General features: G+C 36.4%; 1 protein-coding gene across 1 annotated transcript in view; it reads right to left on the reverse strand.

Moving 5' to 3' along the window:
• ADAM10 (ADAM metallopeptidase domain 10) overlaps positions 1-22,799 on the reverse strand; it is a 111,020-nt gene that overhangs the window by 17,769 nt on the left and 70,452 nt on the right. The window contains exons 9-10 of the mRNA XM_067748353.1: positions 11,186-11,349; positions 7,201-7,384 (exon numbers count right to left, since the gene is read on the reverse strand). Coding sequence (XP_067604454.1) covers positions 7,201-7,384; positions 11,186-11,349 — 348 coding nt within the window. The remainder of the gene's footprint in view (positions 1-7,200; positions 7,385-11,185; positions 11,350-22,799) is intronic.

Below are 22,799 nucleotides of genomic sequence, written 5' to 3' on the forward strand. Positions count from 1 at the left end.
AATAAGTATAGTGAACTCCCATGTACCAATCACTTAGCTTTAGCAACTTCAACAATATGCTGTAAACAACTCCATCTAACATATTCAGCTGCTCTTAACAAATATCCCAAGATGAATCTAACAGATAAGGAGTTCTTTCTTTTTAAAATCTAACCATAATACCATTACACATCTAAAAAACTTAACAGTATGCTTAATAGCATCTAATAGCCAATTCATGTTCAATTTTCTTCAATTACCTCTTTACACTAGTTTATTTGAACCAAGTTTCACACAAGCTTCCCCCAACCCCTCTCCCCATGGTTGCTTTTGGTTGACATGTATCTTAAGTTCTTTTAATATGTAACAGATTCCCTCCCCTCTTTTTATTTTTACACTATTGTTAAAGAAATTGGGTCATTTTATTTTATGGAATTTCCCACATTCTATTTGGCTGACTGTATCCTGGTCAATTAGTAAATTCTTTTTGTAATGTACATTAGTTTTGCTTGTCAGCTAGACCAAGCTCCTTAAGGGAAGAACCATGTATTATTTACACATTTTGTATTTCCAGAGTCTAACAATATTGGGTCAAATCTTAGTTCATTAAGGTTAGGCTGTCTGGTCTAAGCATAGTGAATAATTTCAGAAAGATTTTTAGGCTCTTTTTAAAAATTCTTTGATTTTGCCAGTGAAGTTTAAAATTGGAACAAGAATGCTACTCTTAGTAAGAACATAAAATCACTGAATTTCAGTATCTGCAGGGAAATAAAAAGAATCAAATGTCTTCATTTTAGAGAAAAGAAAACTAACTTTCACAGAGTTTGTGACTTGCTGGAAACCATATGCCCCACTATGGACAAAACACAGTCTAAACCCAGGTCTTCTAGATCTAAAATCTGGTGCTCTTTTCTTTCTGTTATACCAAATCAATGTGGAAAACAGTTGTAGCACAGCCTTCAAACTGAGAACTGAGTGAGTGGAAGGGAACATATCTCAAGCACAGGAACCTAAAACAATGCACGTCTGAATCAAAAATATTCTAGAAAGCCTAGCTTTATACTCAGAAACTTCATTCTTATCCTTGACCACATCAAACATTAAAGGAAATTTTAGAGGTAACTGAAGCTCCATCTCACTCTTTCCTTCTTCTTTTTCTTGGCCACGCCACGAGGCTTGTGGGATCTCAGTTCCCCAACCAGGGATTGAACCCAGGACCATGGCAATGAAAGTGCCGAGTCCTAACCACTGGACTGACAGGGAATTCCCTCTCTCTTTCATTTTATAGCATCTCTTTTGTTCTCAAAAGCTAGAAGCATGCACATGCAAATATATACTAAGTAAATAATAATGATTTTTCTAGTCTAGCAATAATCATTTTATAATTCATGTGACGTAATTTAGGAGAAAAGGAAAAACAACAGAAGTCAGAAAACCATTCATGCAATATTTACTACACGTTAGTTTTCGTCTCATACAAAAATATTACTTCAAATCAGCTATTTGCTAACAGCTTAAATACAAGGAAAAGGGGCTGTTTAAATACCAAAATTATAATACGTACATATTTCATGGTAATTTAAGAAACAAATTTCCTTCCCATAATACTAAAAAGCAATATGCTCATTTTTTTCTATCTTATGTAAATGTTATTTCTTTCTTTCTTTTTTTAAAATTGAAGTATAGATATTTTACAATGTGGTGTCAGTTTCAAGTGTACAACAAAGTGATTCAGTTATACATACATATATCTATGTAAATATTTCTTTTCCAGAATCTTTTCTATTATAGGTTCTTACAAGATATTGAGTATAGTTCCCTGTGCTATACAATAGGTCCTTGTTGTTTACCTATTTTATACATAGCAGTGTGTATATGTCAATCTCAAACTCCTAATTCATCTACTCCCCATGCCCTCGTCCCTGCTAACCCCTTTGGTAACCGTAAGTTCGTTTTATGTATTTGTAAGTCCATTTCTGTTTTGTAAATAAGTTTATTTGTATCCTTTTTTTAGATTCCACATACAAGTGATATCATATGATATTTGTCTTTCTCTGGTATTTGTCTATACTACAAAGCTACAGTAATCAAAACAGTATGGTACTGGCACAAAAATAGACATATAGGTCAATGGGACAGGATAGAAAACCCAGAAATAAACCCATGCACTTATGGTCAGTTAACCTACGACAAAGGAAACAAGAATATACAATGGAGAAAAGACTGTCTCTTCAAAAAGTAGTACTGGGAAAACTGGACAGATACATGTAAAGGAATGAAATTAGAACATTCTCTAATTCCACATACAAAAATAAACTCAAAATGGATTAAAACGTAAATATAAGAATAGATACTACAAAACTCCTAGAGGAAAACATAGGCAGAACACTCTTTGACATAAATTGCAGCAGTATTTTTTTGGATCTGTCTCCTAGAGTAATGGAAATAAAAACAAAAATAAACCAATGGGACCTAATTAAACTTAATAGCTTTTGCACAGCAAAGGAAACCATAAACAAAACGAAAAGATAACCTGCAGAGTGGGAGAAAATATTTGCAAACAATGCTACTGACAAGGTGTTTAATTTCCAAAATATAAACAGCTCATACAGCTTAATGTCAACAAACCCCACAAACAACCCAATCAAAAAACGGGCAGAAGACCTAAACAGACATTTCTCCAAAGAAGACATACAGATAGCCAACAGGCACATGAAAAGATGCTTAATATTGCTAATTATTAGAGAAATACAAATCAAAACTACAATGAGGTATCACCTCACAGCAGTCAGAATGGCCATCATTAAAAAGTCTACAAATAATAAGTGCTGGAGAGGGTACAGAGAAAAAAGAATCCTCCTACACTCTTGGTGGGAATGTAAAGTGGTGCAGCCACTATGGAGAACACTATGGAGATTCCTTAAAAACTAAAGCCATATGATCCTGCAATCCCATTCCAGGGCATATATCTGGAGAAAACTCTCATTCAAAACGATACATGCAACCCCAATGTTCACTGCAGCACTATTTACAAGAGCCAAGACATATAAACAACCTAAATGTCCATTAGCAGATGAATGGATAAAGAAGATGTGGTGTGTATACACACACACACACACACACACACACACACACACACACACTAACACACAATGGAGTATTACTCAGCCATAAAAAAGAACGAAATAATGCCATTTGCAGCAACATGGATAGACCCAGAGATTATCATATTAAGTGAGGTCAGACAGAGAAAGACAAATATGCTTTTTTTTTTTTTTGCAGTACACGGGCCTCTCACTGTTGTGGCCTTTCCCGTTGCGGAGCACATGCTCCAGATGCGCAGGCTCAGCGGCCATGGCTCACGGGCCCAACCGCTCCGCGGCATGTGGGATCTTCCCGGACCGGGGCACGAACCCGTGTCCCCTGCATTGGCAGGCGGACTCTCAACCACTGCGCCACCAGGGAAGCCCCAAATATGCTCATTTTTAAAGTCACTTTCAATCAGGAAGTTTATTGTGAAAACCCAGTTTACAGATGAAGAATCTATGTGTCACTTCTACACTAAGAAGATTTAGAAAAACTACCACTGATAACAATAACAAAAATGAGAACATCAATTTTAATTTTAATCTGCCCTTTTAAAAGAAAAAGAAGGCTTTATAAGAAAAAGTCAATCAATAAAAGTAAAAATTGATCATTTGAACATCATCAAAATTTAACTTTTGCTCTGGGAAAGACTGTGAAGAGGGTGAAAAGACAAGCTACAGACAGGAAGAAAATATATGCAGACCAATATCTGACAAGTGACTAGCATCTAGCCTATATAAAGAACCCTCAAAACTCAACAGAAAAAACAAAACCAAAAAAACTCAATGGCCAAGAAACATGGACATTTCACCAAAGAAGATATACATATGGCAAAAAAGCACATGAAAAGATATTCAATGTCATTAGTCATCAGAAAAATACAAGGTAAGGTACAATGAAATACCACTATATACCTATCACAATGGATAAAATAAAAATACCAAAGGCTGACAAGGATAGAGAGAAATTAGTTCACTCATACACTGCTGGTGGGAATATAAAATAGTACAGCCTTCTAGAGAATAGTTTGGCAGTTTCATATAAATAAAAACAAACAACGGCTACATTGATCCATCAGTTGGATTTGGAGGCATTTATCACAGAGAAATGAAAACTTATATTCACATGAAAAGCCTGTTTATAGCTGCTTTATTCATAACTGCCAAAAACTGAAGATAACCCAAATATCCTTTAATAGAAAAATCATTAAACTGTAGTACACACATACCACCTGCAATAAAAAGGAACAAACTAGTGATGCAGGCAAACAATTTGGATTAATTTCCAAGGAATCATGCTGAGTGAAAAATCCCAAAGGTTACATACTGTATGATTCCATTTATATAACATTTTTGAAGTGACAAAATTTTAGAAATGGAGAATAGTGGGGCAGCTGAAGGGATACCAGGAGGGAGGTGAGTGTGGTTATAAAAGGACAACGCCAAGAGTTACTTGTGGTGGGACTTCCCTGGTGGTGCAATGGTTAAGAATCCGCCTGTCAATGCAGGAGACACGGGTTCGATCCCTGGTCTGGGAAGATCCCACATGCCATAGAGCAACTAAGCCCGTGCGCCACAACTACTGAGCCTGTGCACCACAACTACTGAAGCCCATGCATCCTAGAACCTGCATGCCACAACTACTGAGCCCAGGCGCCTAGAGCTCATGTTCCACAACAAGAGAAGCCACTGAAATGAGAAGCCTGCGCATCGCAACAAAGAGTAGCTCCCACTCACCACAACTAGAGAAAAGCCCGCGCACAGCAACAAAGACCCCACACAGCCAAAAAAAGAATTAAAAAAAAAAGAATTACTTGTGGTGATGGAACTATTCTTTATCATGGCTGTGGTGATGGGCACATAAACCTACACATGATAAAACTGTATAGAACTAAACACACACACAGAGAAATGACGACAGGAAAAACTGGGGAAATCTGAATAAGATCTGTGGGCTGTATCAATGTCAATATCCTTGCTATATGTAATAGTGTATTGATACTATACAGTTTTGCAAGGTGTTACCACTGGGGGGAACTGGATGAAGGGTATATGGAATCTCCATTATTTCTTACAACTGCATGTGAATCTAAATTATCTCTGTATAAATTTCAATTAAAAACAAAAGGCCATAGTGTTATGTCAATTATACCTCAAAAAAAAAAAAAATGCAGGGTTTCCCTGGTGGCGCAGTGGTTAAGAATCTGCCTGCCAATGCAGGGGACATGGGTTTGGGCGCTGATCCAGGAAGATTCCACATGTCACGGAGCAACTAAGCCCGTGAGCCAAAACTACTGAGCCTGCACTCTACAGCCCGCGAGCCGCAACTACTGAGCCCACGTGCCACAACTACTGAAGCCTGCATGCCTAGAGCCCATGCTCCGCAACAAGAGAAGCCACCGCAATAAGGAGCCCACACACCACAACAAAGAGTAGTCTCCTGCTCATCGCAACTAGAAAAGCCTGCGTGCAGCAACAAAGACCCAATGCAGCCAAAAATAAATAAATAAAATAAATAAATTTATTTTTAAAAATGCAGCTAAAAAAATGAAAGGCCGTGCTTATCTGGAAACCTTCCTCAATTCTTTCTCCTTTGCTGCCATATGTTTAACTCATCTATAAGAGTGGTGTTTATGTGCAATATGAGCAGGCCTCAGTGTTTGCCTTCAAGTAACTTAAAATCTTGTAAAATAGGACAAGGACCCCCAAAAACATAATACAAGGTAGAATATTTAGAACATATTAAATGCCCTACGAGAGGCATAACAGATGAATGGATAAACAAAATGTGGTATATCCATATAATGGAATATTATTCGGCCATAAAAAAGAATGGCATTCTGATACATGCTGCAACTTGTATGAATCTTGGAAATTTTATGCTAAGTGAAATAAACCAGATACAAAAGCATTATCCCATTTATATGAGGTACCTAGAATAGGCAAAGTCACAGAGACACAAAATAGATTAGAGGTTACTAGGGGCTGGGGAGAGAAAGAAATAGGAGTTATTGCTTAATGGTTACTGAATTTCTATTTGGAGTGATTTTAAAAGTTTGAAAATGGAAAAGCAGTGCTGGTTGCATAACACTGTAAATGTACTTAATGCTACTGAATTGTACACTTAAAATTAGTTTAAATATAAATTTTATGTTATATATATTTTACCACAGTAAGAAAAAAATTCATAGCAACTTTATTCATATTAACCCAAACCTAAAAAGCCCAAGTGTTCCATTCAATAGGAGAGTGGATAAGCAAACTGTGATATATTCATATAATGCACTTCTATTCAGTGGGGGAAAAAAATGGTACAAAATACTAATAATGAATCTCAAAATAGTATGCTGAGTGAAAGCAGCCTTCCACAAATGGGTGCAAACTGTATGATTCCAATTATATGAAATAAAATAAGCAAAATTTATCTATGGAGAAATAAATCAGAATAATGGTTGCAGGAGGAGTGCAAAGATTGATGGGGAAAGGAAATGAAAGAACTTTGTGGGGTGACAGAAATGTTGTACATCTTCACAGGTGCTTAGATTACACAGGTAAATGTATTTGTCAAAGCTCATCAAATGGTGGACTTAAGATTTGTATATGGCGGGCTTCCCTGGTGGCGCAGCGGTTGAGAGTCCTCCTGCCGATGCAGGGGACGCGGGTTCGTGCCCCGGTCCGGGAGGATCCCGCATGCCACAGAGCGGCTGGGCCCGTGGGCCATGGCCATTGAGCCTGTGCGTCCGGGGCCTGTGCTCCGCAATGGGAGAGGCCACAGCACTGAGAGGCCCACGTATCGCAAAAAAAAAAAAAAAAAAAGATTTGTATATTGCACTTATGTGAAAAACAAAAACACCACAAACAATATTGAACTTTACTTAAATTGAACTCTACTTATGTAGGCTAAAGTGTTTAGGACTGAAGTATACCGATATCCACAATGCACTTTAAATTTCAACAAAAAAATATGGATTGAGAGATGAAGAGATTGACAAGTGTGATAAAGCAAATGTATTAAAGTGCTAACAACTGTAAAATATAGGTGGTGGGCACATACTAGGTGTTTACTATATAATTCTTTCAAGTTTTCTGAATGTTTCAAAATATTCATAATAAAATGCTGGGAAAATATACATACCAACAAAACAGTTGTTTCTCTTCTTCTCAAGAACTTGACTTATATTTCTAATACTACAGAGTGAGAATTTATTGTTGTTAAGTTTGTCCCCAGATGTTGCTCTTGCATACATGATGTAATTGCCGTTTTCTTTTTGTCCTAAATTCTTAGATTCTCCTGGAGTGCACTCTGTTCCAGAATCATGCTGTCAAAAAGAATACAGAGTTACATAAACAGGAAGTAAAATAAGGTTTTCAGGTCATCTGATTAAATGTAATTTTCTCATCAGAAGAAAAATGGAAGCTTATGGACTCTCCTTTAGAGTAGATCTTACAATTATTTTAGACTGTGAAAAGGAAGATAATTTGCTCTTTTAGGGGTCACTGTCTCAGAAGGGAAGAAAAAATCAGTGAAGGTATAACTGCAATGGATACCTTTTTTATTTTTATTTCTTTTTTGAAATTTACATAAATCTTTGACACATTCTGCAATTATTTCTTTTAGTTGGATTCCCAGTGGTAGAGTTACTGAGTTAAAAGGTCAAATATTTTAAAGGTCTTGATACATACTGCCAAACTGCCTGACAAAAGGGCCATATTAATTTACATTATATAACCACATGGATCAAGATTTCAATAGGCAGAAATGGGAAGGAATTGGCTTCCTGGCAGAAGTAAAGTTTTTTAAAATGACTTAATTTGACAGGGAAGAAGAAATAACACTGGAATTACACTTAGACCCAAATTATGGAAAACCCTAAATGCTAAGATAAGGAAATTGTATTAGCAATATCATCAGGTATTAGAAGTAAGGTTGTGAACAGAAGTGACATGATCAGACCGATTAGAACTATACCTAGGGCTTCCCTGGTGGCACAGTGGTTAAGAATCCACCTGCCAATGTAAGGGACATGGGTTCAAGCCCTGGCCCAGGAAGATCCCACATGCCGCGGAGGAACTAAGCCTGTGCGCCACAACTACTGAGCCTGTGCTCAAGAGCCCACAGGCCACAACTACTGAGCCCACGTGCCACAACTACTGAAGACAGTGTGCCTAGAGCCTGTGCTCCTCAACGAGAAGCCACTGCAATGAGAAGCCCATGCACCGCAACGAAGAGTAGCCTCCGCTCACCACAACTAGAGAAAGCCCGAGCGCAGCAACGAAGACCCAACACAGCCAAAACTAAAACCAAATAAATTAATTAAAAAAAAAAAAGAAAGAACTATACCTAGACAAAGATTCATCTGCTCAGAGTCAATACATTAAGACTTTCATACCGAGAAACAGGAACTTGTCTCATTTATGATTACAACTCCCCACAACAAAGTTTATAAAGTGGTTAACAGCAGGTGTGCAATAAACATTTAGGACAGGATAAATAAATATAAGGGATAGAATGAACCACTCAAAGAGAAAGTAACATTGTCATAATACAGATACATGACAGGAGAGATAAAGACAGATTTTAGATAAAGATGTCAAGGGAGACAGGCTCAGGAGTTCATGGTCTGGCTGATCTCACTATTAAATTATTTAATACATATTTACTAAGTACCGACTATCTATATGTATGGTATCATGAACAACATACACAAAGGGATGAGGTGTATTTGAGCATGACAGAATCATTATAAGTAGTCTGGTATGACAGGAAAAGATAGCAAGGTAGGCAAAAAAATGTGAACCAATTTATCCATTCAACAATAAGCAAAAAGTAATATTACATTAATGTCTTAAAAACACCTCTCTGGCAACCAGGCAGAAGACAGATTAGAAGGGAAGTGAAAAGAGAACAAACTAGATATCCTACTCCAAGTATGGCCCACAGACCAGCAGCAGCAGCATCCCATGGGAGTGTCTTAGAAAGGCAGACACTCAGGCCCAACCAAAGGCCCACTGAAATGGAATCTATACTGTAAGATCCTCAGTAATTTGTATGCACATTAAACTTTGAGAGACCCTAGACTAACGAACAGAAGAGCAGTTGGAAGGGTACGAAAATCCCCTGGTAAGGGTTGGATGAAGGTGACTGGGAGAGTCGAGGACATTTAACTGCCCTTGAAAATGCAAATTAACAAGAGTTCTCTGCTCATCTCTAAATTTTCAGTTACTCTTTTTAGAAAATATCACAAAAGCAGACAATAGGTAGAGCGATTCAACGCATTTTAAGTACTTTATCCAAGAGTACTGATAATAATCTATCGATTTCTGATCGGAATTAGAAGAAGAAAGACTTGCAACTTAGTGAGAGGGTACTTATATTTTACAAACTGGGGGAACATTAGATAAGAGCATTTGAGACTTTTAAGCTATGATATTACAGTTTTTTTCTAAACTCATAAAAATTTCCATTTTTACAAGTGATAAGGTACAAGTAAATGAATTTATATGCAGTTTTCAAATGAAATTTTCCCAAACTTGTTATTTTAATAAGCCCCACCAAAATCACAAAGACAGAATATCTTTCAGTATTTTGTATTTCCATGTGTATTAATCTTCAGTTCACTTGAAAATCAATTCAATGAACTGGGTATTAAATGATACCAAAGAACTGCTCATTTTGTCAGGTATCATAACCACATGGTGGTTATGGAAGAAAATGTCTAATTTTTTAAGAGATGCATACTGAAATGTGGAAGGGGGAATGAATTTGATTCTAACACCTTACGAAGAAAAAGAAAGAAACACAGAAAGGAGATGTGGCAAAATCCTGATGATCGTTCAATCTGAATCAGAGGTTGGCAAATCGCAGCCCACAGCCTGTTTTTATATGGCCTAAGGTAAGAATGGTTTTTCCATGTTTAAAAGATTGTAGGGCCTCCCTGGTGGCACAGTGGTTGAGAGTCCACCTGCCGATGCAGAGGACACAGGTTCGTGCCCCGGTCCAGGAAGATCCCACATGCCGCACAGCGGCTGGGCCCGTGAGCCATGGCTGCTGAGCCTGCGTGTCCGGAGCCTGTGCTCCGCAACGGGAGAGGCCACAACAGTGAGAGGCCCGCGTACCGCCAAAAAATAAATAAATAAATAAATAAATAAATAAAATAAAATAAAATAAAAGATTGTAAAAAGAAAAACAACAACAAAGAAAAATATGCAACAGAGACTAAATATTGTCCCCCACACCTATTATGTTTACTAGTAGACTACAGAAAAAGTTTGCTGACCCCTGTCCTGGATATGAACGGAAGACTTTGCCGTACTATTTGTCTCTACTTTTATATATGTTACAAAGTTTTCATACCGAACGACTTTAAAAGAACAGTCTCATTCCACAGTAGAGAAAGACAAATCTAGTAAACCCCAATAATGCTTTAACAGAAACCAAACAAGAACCCAACAATTTGCTAACATTCAAAATGTACTTTAAGCAATGAAAAGTGATTCTCATTAAATAAATATTTGAATGAATCATGTGCCAGGAACTATTTTTTTTTTAATTTTTTAAAAAAATTTATTTATTTATTTTTGGCTGTGTTGGGTCTTCGTTGCTGCACGTGGGCTTTCTCTAGTTGCAGCGAGCGGGGGCAACTCTTTGTTGTGGTGCGCGGGCTTCTCATTGTGGTGGCTTCTCTTGTTGCAGTGCATGGGCTCTAGGTGCGCGGGCTTCAGTAATTGTGGCACACGGGCTTAGTTGCTCCGCGGCATGTGGGATCTTCCTGGACAAGAGCTCGAACCCGTGACCCCTGCGTTGGCAGCCAGTTTCTTAACAACTGCGCCAGCAGGGAAGTCCCCCAGGCACTATTCTAAGGTCAGGGGACACAGAAGTGAATGAAACAGACAAAATTCCTTGCTTTCATAGAATTCTGGCACTGTTGTGCTTATTTTCTTATTTTAATTACAAATATTCTATCTTCCTCCTTTTCAGTATTATGGTCAAGTACATTACTGTGTTCTGACATATAAAAACTAAACATTCATGTGTACTTGTTTTCACTGTAAACAACAAAAATTAAACAACGTGAAAGATTAGTAACTTTTAAAAAGTGTAATAATTAAGCAATACTTACTGGAGATCCAAAGTTATGTCCAACTTCATGAGCAAATGTAATGTGAGAGACTTTGGGGGGTACATGAGACCCATAGTTCTGAACAGTAATAATTCCAGTGTTTAAAGACTTCTTCTTACCATCTGAATAAAGCTTACTTTTTTCACATATTCCTCCAGAGCTTCCTAATTCAAAACAAAATATGGCTAAAATTAGCATCTATTTCCCCCCAAATAATTTTCTAATATATGCTGTATTAACTTGAAACATTTTATATGTATTTTGAGTCCAAAATTGGTACACATGTATATCAAATACTCAAAAGTTTCTTTTGTCCAAGGTTAGGAAGTCATTTCAAATAAAAGTTTTAATGGCACACATATATTCCCAGGGTTGAATACAAAGTCCTTATAAAATGTTCCTCTTCATAATCAAAATGTCCTCCAATTTTTCTCCCATTAATTTAGCAAAACAAATATTTAAGAGTCTGTTCAATTTAAATATTTCAGCATTTACACTGGGTCAAATCCTACACCTCTTCATCTTGTAAAAAAAAAAAAAAACAAAATAACAACTTATATTTAAGTTAAATGAAAGTTGAACAAAATATTCTCAAAGAGATTCTGAGAAAGTCACTGCTACCAATAATAGCAGTGATGCACAAGAGTATGTGATTCACTATCCTGAGAGGCAACATACAATGTATTCTTAAAAAAAGAAAAGAATTAGTGGTCGCACAGGCTGGGGGTAGGGGAAACAGGGAGAGACTGATAGAGGTACAAACTTCCAGTTATAAGAAGAATAAGGTCTGAGGATCTAATGTGTAACACATGATGGCTACAGTTGATAACACAGTATTGTATAAATGAAATTTGCCAGGAGAATAGAACTTAAACATTCTCACACACACACAAAAAGGAAAAAGGTAAATATGTGAGGTGATGGTTGTATTAATTAACTTGGTAGGGGGAATCCTTTCACAATATACAAATATCAAATCATCACACTGTGCACTTTAAATATCTTACCATTTTATTTGTCAATTATATATCTCTCAATAGCTTAAAAAAAGGAAAAAATATGTCAAGTGGGTAAAAAAAAAGGGAGGAGGGAATGAAGGAGAGAAGGTGGGAAGGGAGAGAAAGCAAATGTGGCAAAATGTTAACTGATTAATCTATCAGGAGTTCACTGTATACTACTCTTGCAACCTTTTGGCAAGTTTGAATTTTTTTTCAAAATAGGTTCAAAAAACTGAATTATGATTTTCCAACATGTCTTGAGGATGCTTGCAAATTTTAAAAGAAAAATCTTCATTTTTACTTATATGATACATATTAAATCATTTTGTAGTTCACCTGTTCGTTTATAGTTCCTGAACGTCAGAGCTTAATACCGAAATGAAAATGCTTTCACATCTAAAGGCAGTTAATTTAAGAAATTAGAAAAAGAACAACAGCAAATCAGAAACTGGCTGGCCAATCATCGTCTTTATGTACACTAAACTGAGAAGACCACAGTACTTTAAATAACTATTAAAGACTTGCAGTGAGAAGTTCTTTGGTTTACATTCAGATTTAAGAGGTTACTCTATTTAATTATTTTAATTAAAATATCACATGGATTAGGATATTCTGATAACTGATCAAATTATTTCAAATTAGCTTTCTACTACATACAAAGTTACAACAAAGTTATTAAACCATTTTTAAAAGTCTAACATTTATAATCTCTAATAAAGCATACAATAGAAAGCAATTCAAAAAAGATGTACACAAATGGCATGACACTACAATTGCTGCCTTGTTCCTTTTAATATTAGAAAGTACATAGCAACAAATCATAAATTTAATGACTATTAGGATACAATTTAAGAAGCTGAAATGATAATGTGCTTTCACAGAAAACTAAGCTGAAAGGCTAAGTCATATGCAGATTTTAACCAGCAAAGGACTGAGAACCTCTACATTTAAAACTTACTACATCTTCTACACCAAAAACTGGATAGAAAGAAAACAGCAAATAATTTATGAATATTTAATATATTCTCTTAAGCTACCTCTACTTTTGAGTCCTCAACCTTGAGTCCTAAGGACTGTTATCATTATTTCTAAAAACTAGAAAAGATAGAAATAAGCACTCTGTATGTAATAATTACAGTCTATATGTTACAGTTTTAAACAAATAGTAAATTAATATCCTGCCTCATCGAAGATCTGTCATATGCAAATTGGTCCAATGCAGTACTGGCAAACTTGAATTAAGCATAGAAGACTCCACGCTGCAAATCTTTGTCAGTTAAAAAAAAAATGTAAATAGCATATATTAAAAACTCTGATAATATACCTTCTGTATTTTTAAGGTCTATCTTATTTAAAGGAAGATCATACATAAACTTGAGTGTACTCTTCTGAAATATAGTCTTTATAATTCATATCTTGTTCAACATCTTAACTGCTTTTGGTTTTAATAACTGTTGTTTATTTGGAAAGTTTATTACTTGCTACACAGACTAACAGCATATGTTGGAATAATTCAGTTATACAGGAAGAAATAAAATACTATGTCTAATATTATAAGTCATGGTTTAACTTTTTAAATACTGCAACCACTTTTGATATGCCAGAAACTCAATTAATGATATCATAAATACCTATAGCTAAGCCATAACTCAAGTTCAGTAATTGCTTTACATTGTAAATTTAAGATTTTACTACATATAGTCATTACTGAAAAACAGAAATTATGTAATGAGAAGAATAAAATGTTTTTAATTTGAGTCAAAAGCAATTATTGATGGATGGATGACTCAGTGACCAACAAAGAAGTATGACATTTTTCTATCTACAGGATAGTCTGAAAGCTAGTCACAGAATATCAGTCTTAAACTTTAAAAAAGACTCCCCCAAAAGAAAAAAATTATAAAAACTACAGGGTAGTATAATACCTTGACAGAATCCATAAATAAAGTTTTGATGTGAGCAGGCCTAAATATCTAAAACAATAGTATCATGCTGACCATACAATATTAATCTGAGCAGTAATTTTGAAGCAGACATTAGTACCACTCCCAGATAGGTTATTAGGAAATGTCTGAGGGTATTTCTTTATCTGTCAAGTCTGGGGAGCAGTACTCACATGTAATGGGTAGGGACCAAAGATGTTAAACATCCTGCAAGGGACAATCCAGACCTGTACAAAATGTCAATATTAAGTGTCCTCTATTCTAATGATGTAATATTTTAATGACATAATTCTCCTAGCCTTTTAATTACACTTTCAAACAGGTTAAGAATGCAAGGAATATCAAGGACATTGGCTCAAGATGGCAGAGTAGAGGACGTGTGCTCACTCCCTCTGGCGAGAGCATCAGAATCACAACTAACTGCTGAACAATCATGGACAGGAAGACACTGGAACTCACCAAAAAAGATACCCCACATCCAAAGACAAAGGATAAGCCACAATGAGATGGGAGGAGGGGCACAATCACAGTAAAATCAAATCCCATAACTGCTGGATGGGTGACTCACAAACTGGAGAACACTTATACCACAGAAGTCCACCCAATGCAGTGAACGTTCTGAGCCCCACGTGAGGCTTCCCAACCTGGGGGTCTGACACAACCTGGCGGTGCAGAAGGGAGTGGCACAATATATTTAAAGTGATGAAAGGGAAGAACCTACAACCAAGATTACTCTACCCGGCAAGGATCTTATCCAGGTTTGATGGAGAAATCAAAAGCTTTACAGACAAGCAAAAGCTAAGAGAATTCAGCACCACCAAACCAGCTCTAGAACAAATGCTAAAGGAATTTCTCTAAGTGGGAAACACAAGAGACGAAAAGGACCTACAAAAACAAACCCATAACAATTAAGAAAATGGTAACAGGAACATACATATTGATAATTACCTTAAACATAAATGGATTAAATGCTCCAACCAAAAGACATAGGCTCGCTGAATGGTTACAAAAACAAGACCCATATATATGTGCTGTCTACAAGAGACCCACTTCAGACCTAGGGACACATACAGACTGAGAGTGAGGGGATGGAAAAAGATATTCCATGCAAATGAAAATCAAAAGAAAGCTGGAGTAGCAATACTCATATCAGATAAAATACACTTTAAAATAAAGAATGTTACAAGAGACAAGGAAGGACACTACATAATGATCAAGGGATCAATCCAAGAAGAAGATATAACAATGATAAATATATATGCACCCAACACAGAAGCACCTCAATACATAAGGCAACTGCTAACAGCTATAAAAGAGGAAATAGACAGTAACACAATAATAGTGGGGGACTTTAACACCTCACTTACACCAATGGACGGATCATCCAAACAGAAAATTAATAAGGAAACACAAGCTTTAAATGACACAATAGACCAGATAGATTTAACTGATATTAATTGGACATTCCATCCAAAAACAGCAGATTACACTTTCTTCTCAAGTGCACATGGAACATTCTCCAGGATACATCACATTGTGGGTCACAAATCAAGCCTCAGTAAATTTAAGAAAATTGAAATCATATCAAGCATCTTTAACCACAACGCTATGAGATTAGAAATCAATTACAGTGAAAAAAAACCTAAGAAACACAAACACATGGAGGCTAAACAATACATTACTAAATAACCAAGAGATCACTGAAGAAATCAAAGAGGAAATCAAAAAATACCTAGAGACAAATTACAATGAAAACACAATGATCCAAAACCTATGGGATGCAAAAAAAACAGTTCTAAGAGGGAAGTTTCTAGCAATACAAGCCTACCTCAAGAAACAAGAGAAACCTCAAATAAACAATCTAACCTTAAACCTAAAGGAACTAGAGAAAGAACAAACAAAGCTCAAAGTTAGTAGAAAGAAAGAAACCATAAAGATCAGAGCAGAAATAAATGAAATAGAAACAAAGAAAACAATAGCAAAGATCAATAAAACTAAAAGCTGGTTTTTTGAGAAGAAAAACAAAACTGATAAACCTTTAGCCAGACTCATCAAGAAAAAGAGGGAGAGGACTCAAATCAATAAAATTAGAAATGAAAAAGGAGAAGTTACAACAGACACCGCAGAAATACAAAGCATCCTAAGAGACTACCACAAGCAACTCTATGCCAATAAAATGGACAACTTGGAAGAAATGGACAAATTCTTAGAAAGGTGTAACCTTCCAAGACTGAACCAGGAAAATATGAACAGACCAATCACAAGTAATGAAATTGAAACTGTGATTAAAAATCTTCCAACAAACAAAAGTCCAGGACCATATGGCTTCACAGGTGAATTCTATCAAATATTTAGAGAAGAGTGAACACCCATCATTATCAAACTCTTCCAAACACTTCCAGAGGAAGAAACACTCCCAAACTCCTTCTGAGGCCGCCATCACCCTGATACCAAAACCAGACAAAGATACTACAAAAAAAGAAAATAACAGACCAGTATCACTGAGGAATATAGATGCAAAAATCCTCAACAAAATACTAGCAAACAGAATCCAAAACACATTAAAAGGATCATACACCATGATCAAGTAGGATTTACCCCAGGAATGCAAGGATTCTTCAATATATGCAAATCAATCAATGTGATACACCATATTAACAAACTGAAGAATAAAAAGCATATAATCATCTCAATAGATGCAGAAAAAGCTTTTGACAAAATTCAACACCGTTTATGATAAAAACTCTCCAGAAAGTGGGCAGAGAGGGAACCTACCTCAACATAATAAAGGCCATATTCAACAAACCCACAGCAAAAATCATTCTCAATGGTGAAAAACTGTATTTCCTTTAAGATCAGGAACAAGACAAGGAAGTCCACTCTCGCCACTATTATTCAACATAGTTTTGGAAGTCCTAGCCACAGCAATCAGAGAAGAAAAAGAAATAAAAGGAATACAAATTGGAAAAGAAGAAGTAAAGCTGTCACTGTTTGCAGATGACATGACGCTGTACATAGAGAATCCTAAAGTTGCCACCAGAAAACTACTAGAGCTAATCAATGAATTTGGTAAAGTAGCAGGATACAAAATTAATGCACAGAAATCTCTTGCATTCCTATACACTAATGATGAAAAATCTGAAAGAGAAATTAAGGAAACACTCCCATTTACCACTGCAACAAAAAGAATAAAATACCTAGGAATAAACCTACCTAGGGAGACGAAAGACCTGCATGCAGAAAACTATAAGACACTGATGAAAGAAATTAAAGATGATACAAACAGATGGAGAGATATACCATGCTCTTGGATTGGAAGAATCAACATTGTGAAAATGACTATACTATCCAAAGCAATCTACAGATTCAATGCAATCCTTATCAAATTACCTTTTTTTACAGAACTAGGATAAAATATCTTAAAATTTGTATGGAGACACAAAAGACCCGGAAAAGCCAAAGCAGTCTCAAGGGAAAAAAGGGAGCTGGAGGAATCAGACTCCCTGACTTCAGACTATACTACAAAGCTACAGTAATCAAGACAATATGGTATTGGCCCAAAAACAGAAATATAAATCAATGGAACAGGATAGAAAGCCCAGAGATAAACCCACGCACCTATGGTCAACTAATCTATGTCAAAGGAGGCAAGGACATACAATGGAGAAGAGACAGCCTCTTCAATAAGTGGTGCTGGGAAAACTGGACAGCTACATGTAAAACAATGAAATTAGAACACTCCTTAACACCATACACAAAAATAAACTCAAAATGGATTAGTGACCTAAATGTAAGACTGGATACTCTAAAACTCTTAGAGGAAAACATAGGAAGAACACTCCTTGACAGAAATCACAGCAAGATCTTTTTTGATCCACCTCCTAGAGTAATAGAAATAAAAATAAACAAATGGGACCTAATGAGACTTTAAAGCTTTTACAAAGCAAAGGAAACTACAAATAAGACGAAAAGACAACCCTCAGAATGGGAGAAAATATTTGCAAACGAATCAATGGACAGAGGATTAATCTCCAAAATATATAAACAGCTCATGCAGCTCAATATTAAAAAAAAAGCAACCCAATCAAAAAATGGGCCGAAGACCTAAACAGACATTTTCCCAAAGACGACATACAGATGGCCAAGAAGCACATGAAAAGCTTCTCAACATCACTAATTATTACAGAACTACGATGAGTTATCACCTCACACCAGTTAGAATGGGCATCAACAGAAAATCTACAAACAACAAATGCTGGAGAGGGTGTGGAGAAAAGGGAACCCTCTTGCACTGTTGGTGGGAATGTAAATTGATACAGCCACTAGGGAGAACAGTATGGGGGCTCCTTAAAAAACTAAAAATAGAATTACCATACGACCCAGCAATCCCACTACTGGGCATGTACCCTGAGAAAAGCATAATTCAAAAAGACACATGCACCCCAATGTTCATTGCAGCACTATTTACAATAGCCAGGTCATGGAAGCAACCTAAATGCCCATCAACAGACGAATGGATAAAGAAGATGTGGTACCTATATACAATGGAATATTACTCAGCCATAAAAAGGAATGAAGTTGGGTCATTTGTAGAGATGTGGATGGATCTAGAGACTGTCATACAGAGTGAAATAAGTCAGAAAGAAAAACAAATATCGTATGTTAACGCATATATGTGGAACCTAGAAAAATGGTACAGATGAACCAGTTTGCAGGGCAGAAAGAGAGACACAGATGTAGAGAACAAATGTATGGACACCAAGGGGGGGAAAGTGGTGGTGGGGTGTGTGTGTGTGTGTGTGTGTGATGAATTGGGAGACTGGGATTGACATGTATAAACTAATATGTATAAAACAGATAACTAATAAGAACCTGGCCTATAAAAAAATAAATAAAATAAAATTCAAAAAAAGAAGAATATCAACTAATTAAAGTAGAAGGAATGATAAAAAGAAGAATTCGATAGGCTGTGGGTTATATTGAGAACCTCATTTTGAGCTCTGCATGTGGTCAAATTCTAATACGTAAAATCAAACTAAAATTTCTAAACTAAGAAAAAACAGAAGAGACAATTTCTACCAAATCAAATGTCTCAAAGAATGTTCTTTACAAATGCTCAGAGGAATACTGAATGGTTCAGGATTAGCTCTGGAGATGAACTCCAGAGCTAGCCTTTTTCAGTGACCTGGCAAAGTGAGACTATGTTCATTGGGTTAACTGATAACATTAAGAGGGATAATAGATGAGCAGAATGTGCCTTAATAAACCAAAAAATAAAGGTCCCTCAAAAAGCTGGTTAGGGGGCTTCCCTGGTGGCGCAGTGGTTGAGAGTCCGCCTGCCGATGCAGAGGACACGTGTTCGTGCCCCAGTATGGGAAGATCCCACATGCCATGGAGCGGCTGGGCCCGTGAGCCATGGCCGCTGAGCCTGCGCGTCCGGAGCCTGTGCTCCGCAACGGGAGAGACCACAACAGTGAGAGGCCCGCGTACCGCAAAAAAAAAACAACTTTGTTAGGGAACCAATGTTTTGGCCTCTAAAATAAGAGGCTACTACCTGCTTAACACAGAACTGTGTTTATATAAAGAGAACTTTAGAGTAATCTTTCTAGATTCATATTCAAGACTATCTTTGTTTTGGAGACCAGGCTCCTCCCTTTTGGGGGCTCCATTCCAGGCCCTGTATAATTTCAAATGGAAGCCTCCAAGTCATCCCAGCTCACAAGCTGTTTCTACTTATTATGGAGTTGGGGCAGGAGGTACTGTTTTTCTCATTGAGGTAACTGAAGGCAGTACCCAACCACAATAAGAAATATTAAAAGAACAAGTAAAACGTAGTATTAACAAGACTTAAAGACAAGAAACCTACTATTCAAATGTTTTAACCCTCATTGCTTTTCCCAGCTTAACTGAGTCAGTGAAGAGGACTACAACGAATAATTTGAGTAACTATTCTGTGAAAATTAACACAACAGTATCAAAACAAAATCCTTTCCACTACCATATATTTGAATAGTGAAACAGCTGCAGAGTTAAATGATACAACAGAAATTAATTAGGCCAAATAAAAATGAAAAAGATTAAGAAACAGTAATATCACAAGCTGAACAGATCAGCTATAAAATGATATTTTAAAAAATAGTGTAACAGCAAGCATTACGAAGATCTACATGCAGAAACATGAAGTATCAAAGGAAGGGCAAAGACAGAAGAAATTACAATGAAAAATAAACAAGCTGAAGCAAAATAATTTACCTGCATTTATAGAGACAGAACAGACAAGGACCCCGTCTCCTAGTTCCCAAACCAGTGCTCTTCTAATTATGCCTTGACAATTACCCAAAATGATGCCTAAATAATACAGAGTAGTACTGTTTTATAACTCATCTCTCTTAAGAAAGAAGGAAATAGATTCCATCTCTGCTTAGATCCAGGAAACATTTCAACTTCTTCTTGGAAATGTCTTAGAAAGATAAAAGTAGGATGTTACATTATAATAATACCTAGTAAAATAACTACCAAATGCACAAAACCTGGAGTCAAAAGGTCCAGATTCTAGGTTCTGTGAGATACTGGGTTGTTGACAAAGTTTCTGAATCCAATCCACCTGTATAATGGAGGAAATACTACCTACACCTCATAACGGAACTGAATTAATCAGTAAGAACAAATACATAAAGTTCCTTATAAAATAATAAAATGTAGGTGAAATAAACTCAGTTCAGGTAGTCTAAGGGCAAAGGGAAGTGAAGAAGAAAGCTGTCAAGGCAGGTATCTTATTCTAGAAAAAGTTGTGTCAAAGGAACAAAGATCCCTTCTCTTTGCCACTCTGGCCCCATTCTTCCTGCCGAGCCCCTCCCCAGAAGCTCTTAGAAAAAGGCTTCTGAGAGCTGGAGTTAGGGGTTTAACACAGAGTAAAGGAAGAGGGCATCAGATGAAGAACGCAATGACAAAAATACAAGTAACGTAGCCCATCATTTTCAATCCAGAACTGCTGCTTCAATAAAATAAGCACCGTTTCATAAAATAAGTGGTCCAGATATCATAAACAACTAGAAAGAAAAACTAACTCTCCCCCCAAACCCATAACCCCAGTCCAATCATGAGAAAAACATCAAAAAGACTGCAACAGAGAGGCATCCTACAACATTCCTGACCAATACTCCTCAAAATTGTCAAGGTTATAAAAAAACAAGAAAAGTCTGAGAAACCATCACAGCCAAGAACTAAAGAGGCATGACAATTAAACGGACTGTGGTATCCTGGACAAGATCTTGGAACAGAAGAAGGACCGTAGTAAAAACTAAAGAAATCTGAATAAACTATGGGCTGACTTTAGTTAACAATAATGTACCAGTATTGGTTGATTAATTGTAACAAATGTACCATACTAATGTAAGCTGTTAATAATATAGGAAGGTAGTGGAGACGACTCTATCTGCTCATTTTTTTCTATAAATCTAAAACTGTTCTAAATATACAGTCTATTTTTTTTTTTTTAAAGTAGACATGAGGATATCTGAAGTTTCAGGAAAATTTGACCAAGCTCTCTCAGGACCATTACATTCTTAATGAACAACAGTCTGGAGTTGAAAATGCAAAATGGCAGAAAGTTTTTAGTCTGAGATCATCCAATCATTTGCCCAGGAGACATTTTGTGAGCAAAAATATTAAGATGGTGGTTTGCAGACTTTAGTATGCATCAGAAACACCTGGAGGGCCTCTTCAAACAAAGGCTGATGGGCTCCACACCTGGAGTTTCTGATCTAGTAGACCTGAGTGAGGCCCATGGATTTACATTTCTAACAAGTTCCCAGGTAATACAGATGCTGCTAGTCCATGGAGCACACTTCAAGAGCCACTATATTAATGGTAATATATAAAGAAAAATGAATCCCTGAGTTTCTATAGTACTTACTGATGATTAAGGAGAACGGACTATAAACTATGTGATAAAATTATCCAACTAACCAAGGAGGGGAAAAGAAATTTCAGAATATAAAAGTTATAAAACGTGAATTATCATAGGAAAGAGTGAGTTGTACAATCTGCTGACAACGCAAGTAACACAAAACCAACACAGATCATTGTAAAGGACAAATATACAAAAATACTGCACTATGATATATGCAGCCTATGACATAAACTTGTACTTTAATGACATCATGAAATTGAGTACACTTTAAAATGTGGAAGAAAAAAAAGCTTTGGAAACTAAAAAGGATATTCATTCCTGGCTTAAAAAAAAAGAGCAAGTATAAAAGCAAAAATACAGTATTAAAGATGTTAAATATGCATAACAAACCAAAGAATAAACTAAGAATAGAAAAGCCTGTCTTGCCCTGGATAAAGCAGAAGTTTACACTTTGAAAAAGATAGAAATTATGTATCAGAAGGAGAAACTGCTGTGTATAGCTCAGAAGGTGACAGACTACTGATCAAATTCTATACGGCAAAATTTATATTCAAAGAATCCGGGATTCTTTCTACTCATCTTTCAATTCATCAATTTCTCTAAAATAGGCTACTGAACTTATTACACTGTGACTCACAGACCCCCACCCCGACTGCAATGGCAAGGGGATTATCCCATTCGGGCTTTCTCAGTGACAGTAGCTTTCACGGCTAAGGCAGAGACCCCAGCGGAACGTGGGGCCATGCAGTCAAGCCAGTGGA

This window comes from Pseudorca crassidens, chromosome 1 (genome assembly GCF_039906515.1).
Source record: "Pseudorca crassidens isolate mPseCra1 chromosome 1, mPseCra1.hap1, whole genome shotgun sequence".
NCBI lineage: Eukaryota > Metazoa > Chordata > Mammalia > Artiodactyla > Delphinidae > Pseudorca > Pseudorca crassidens.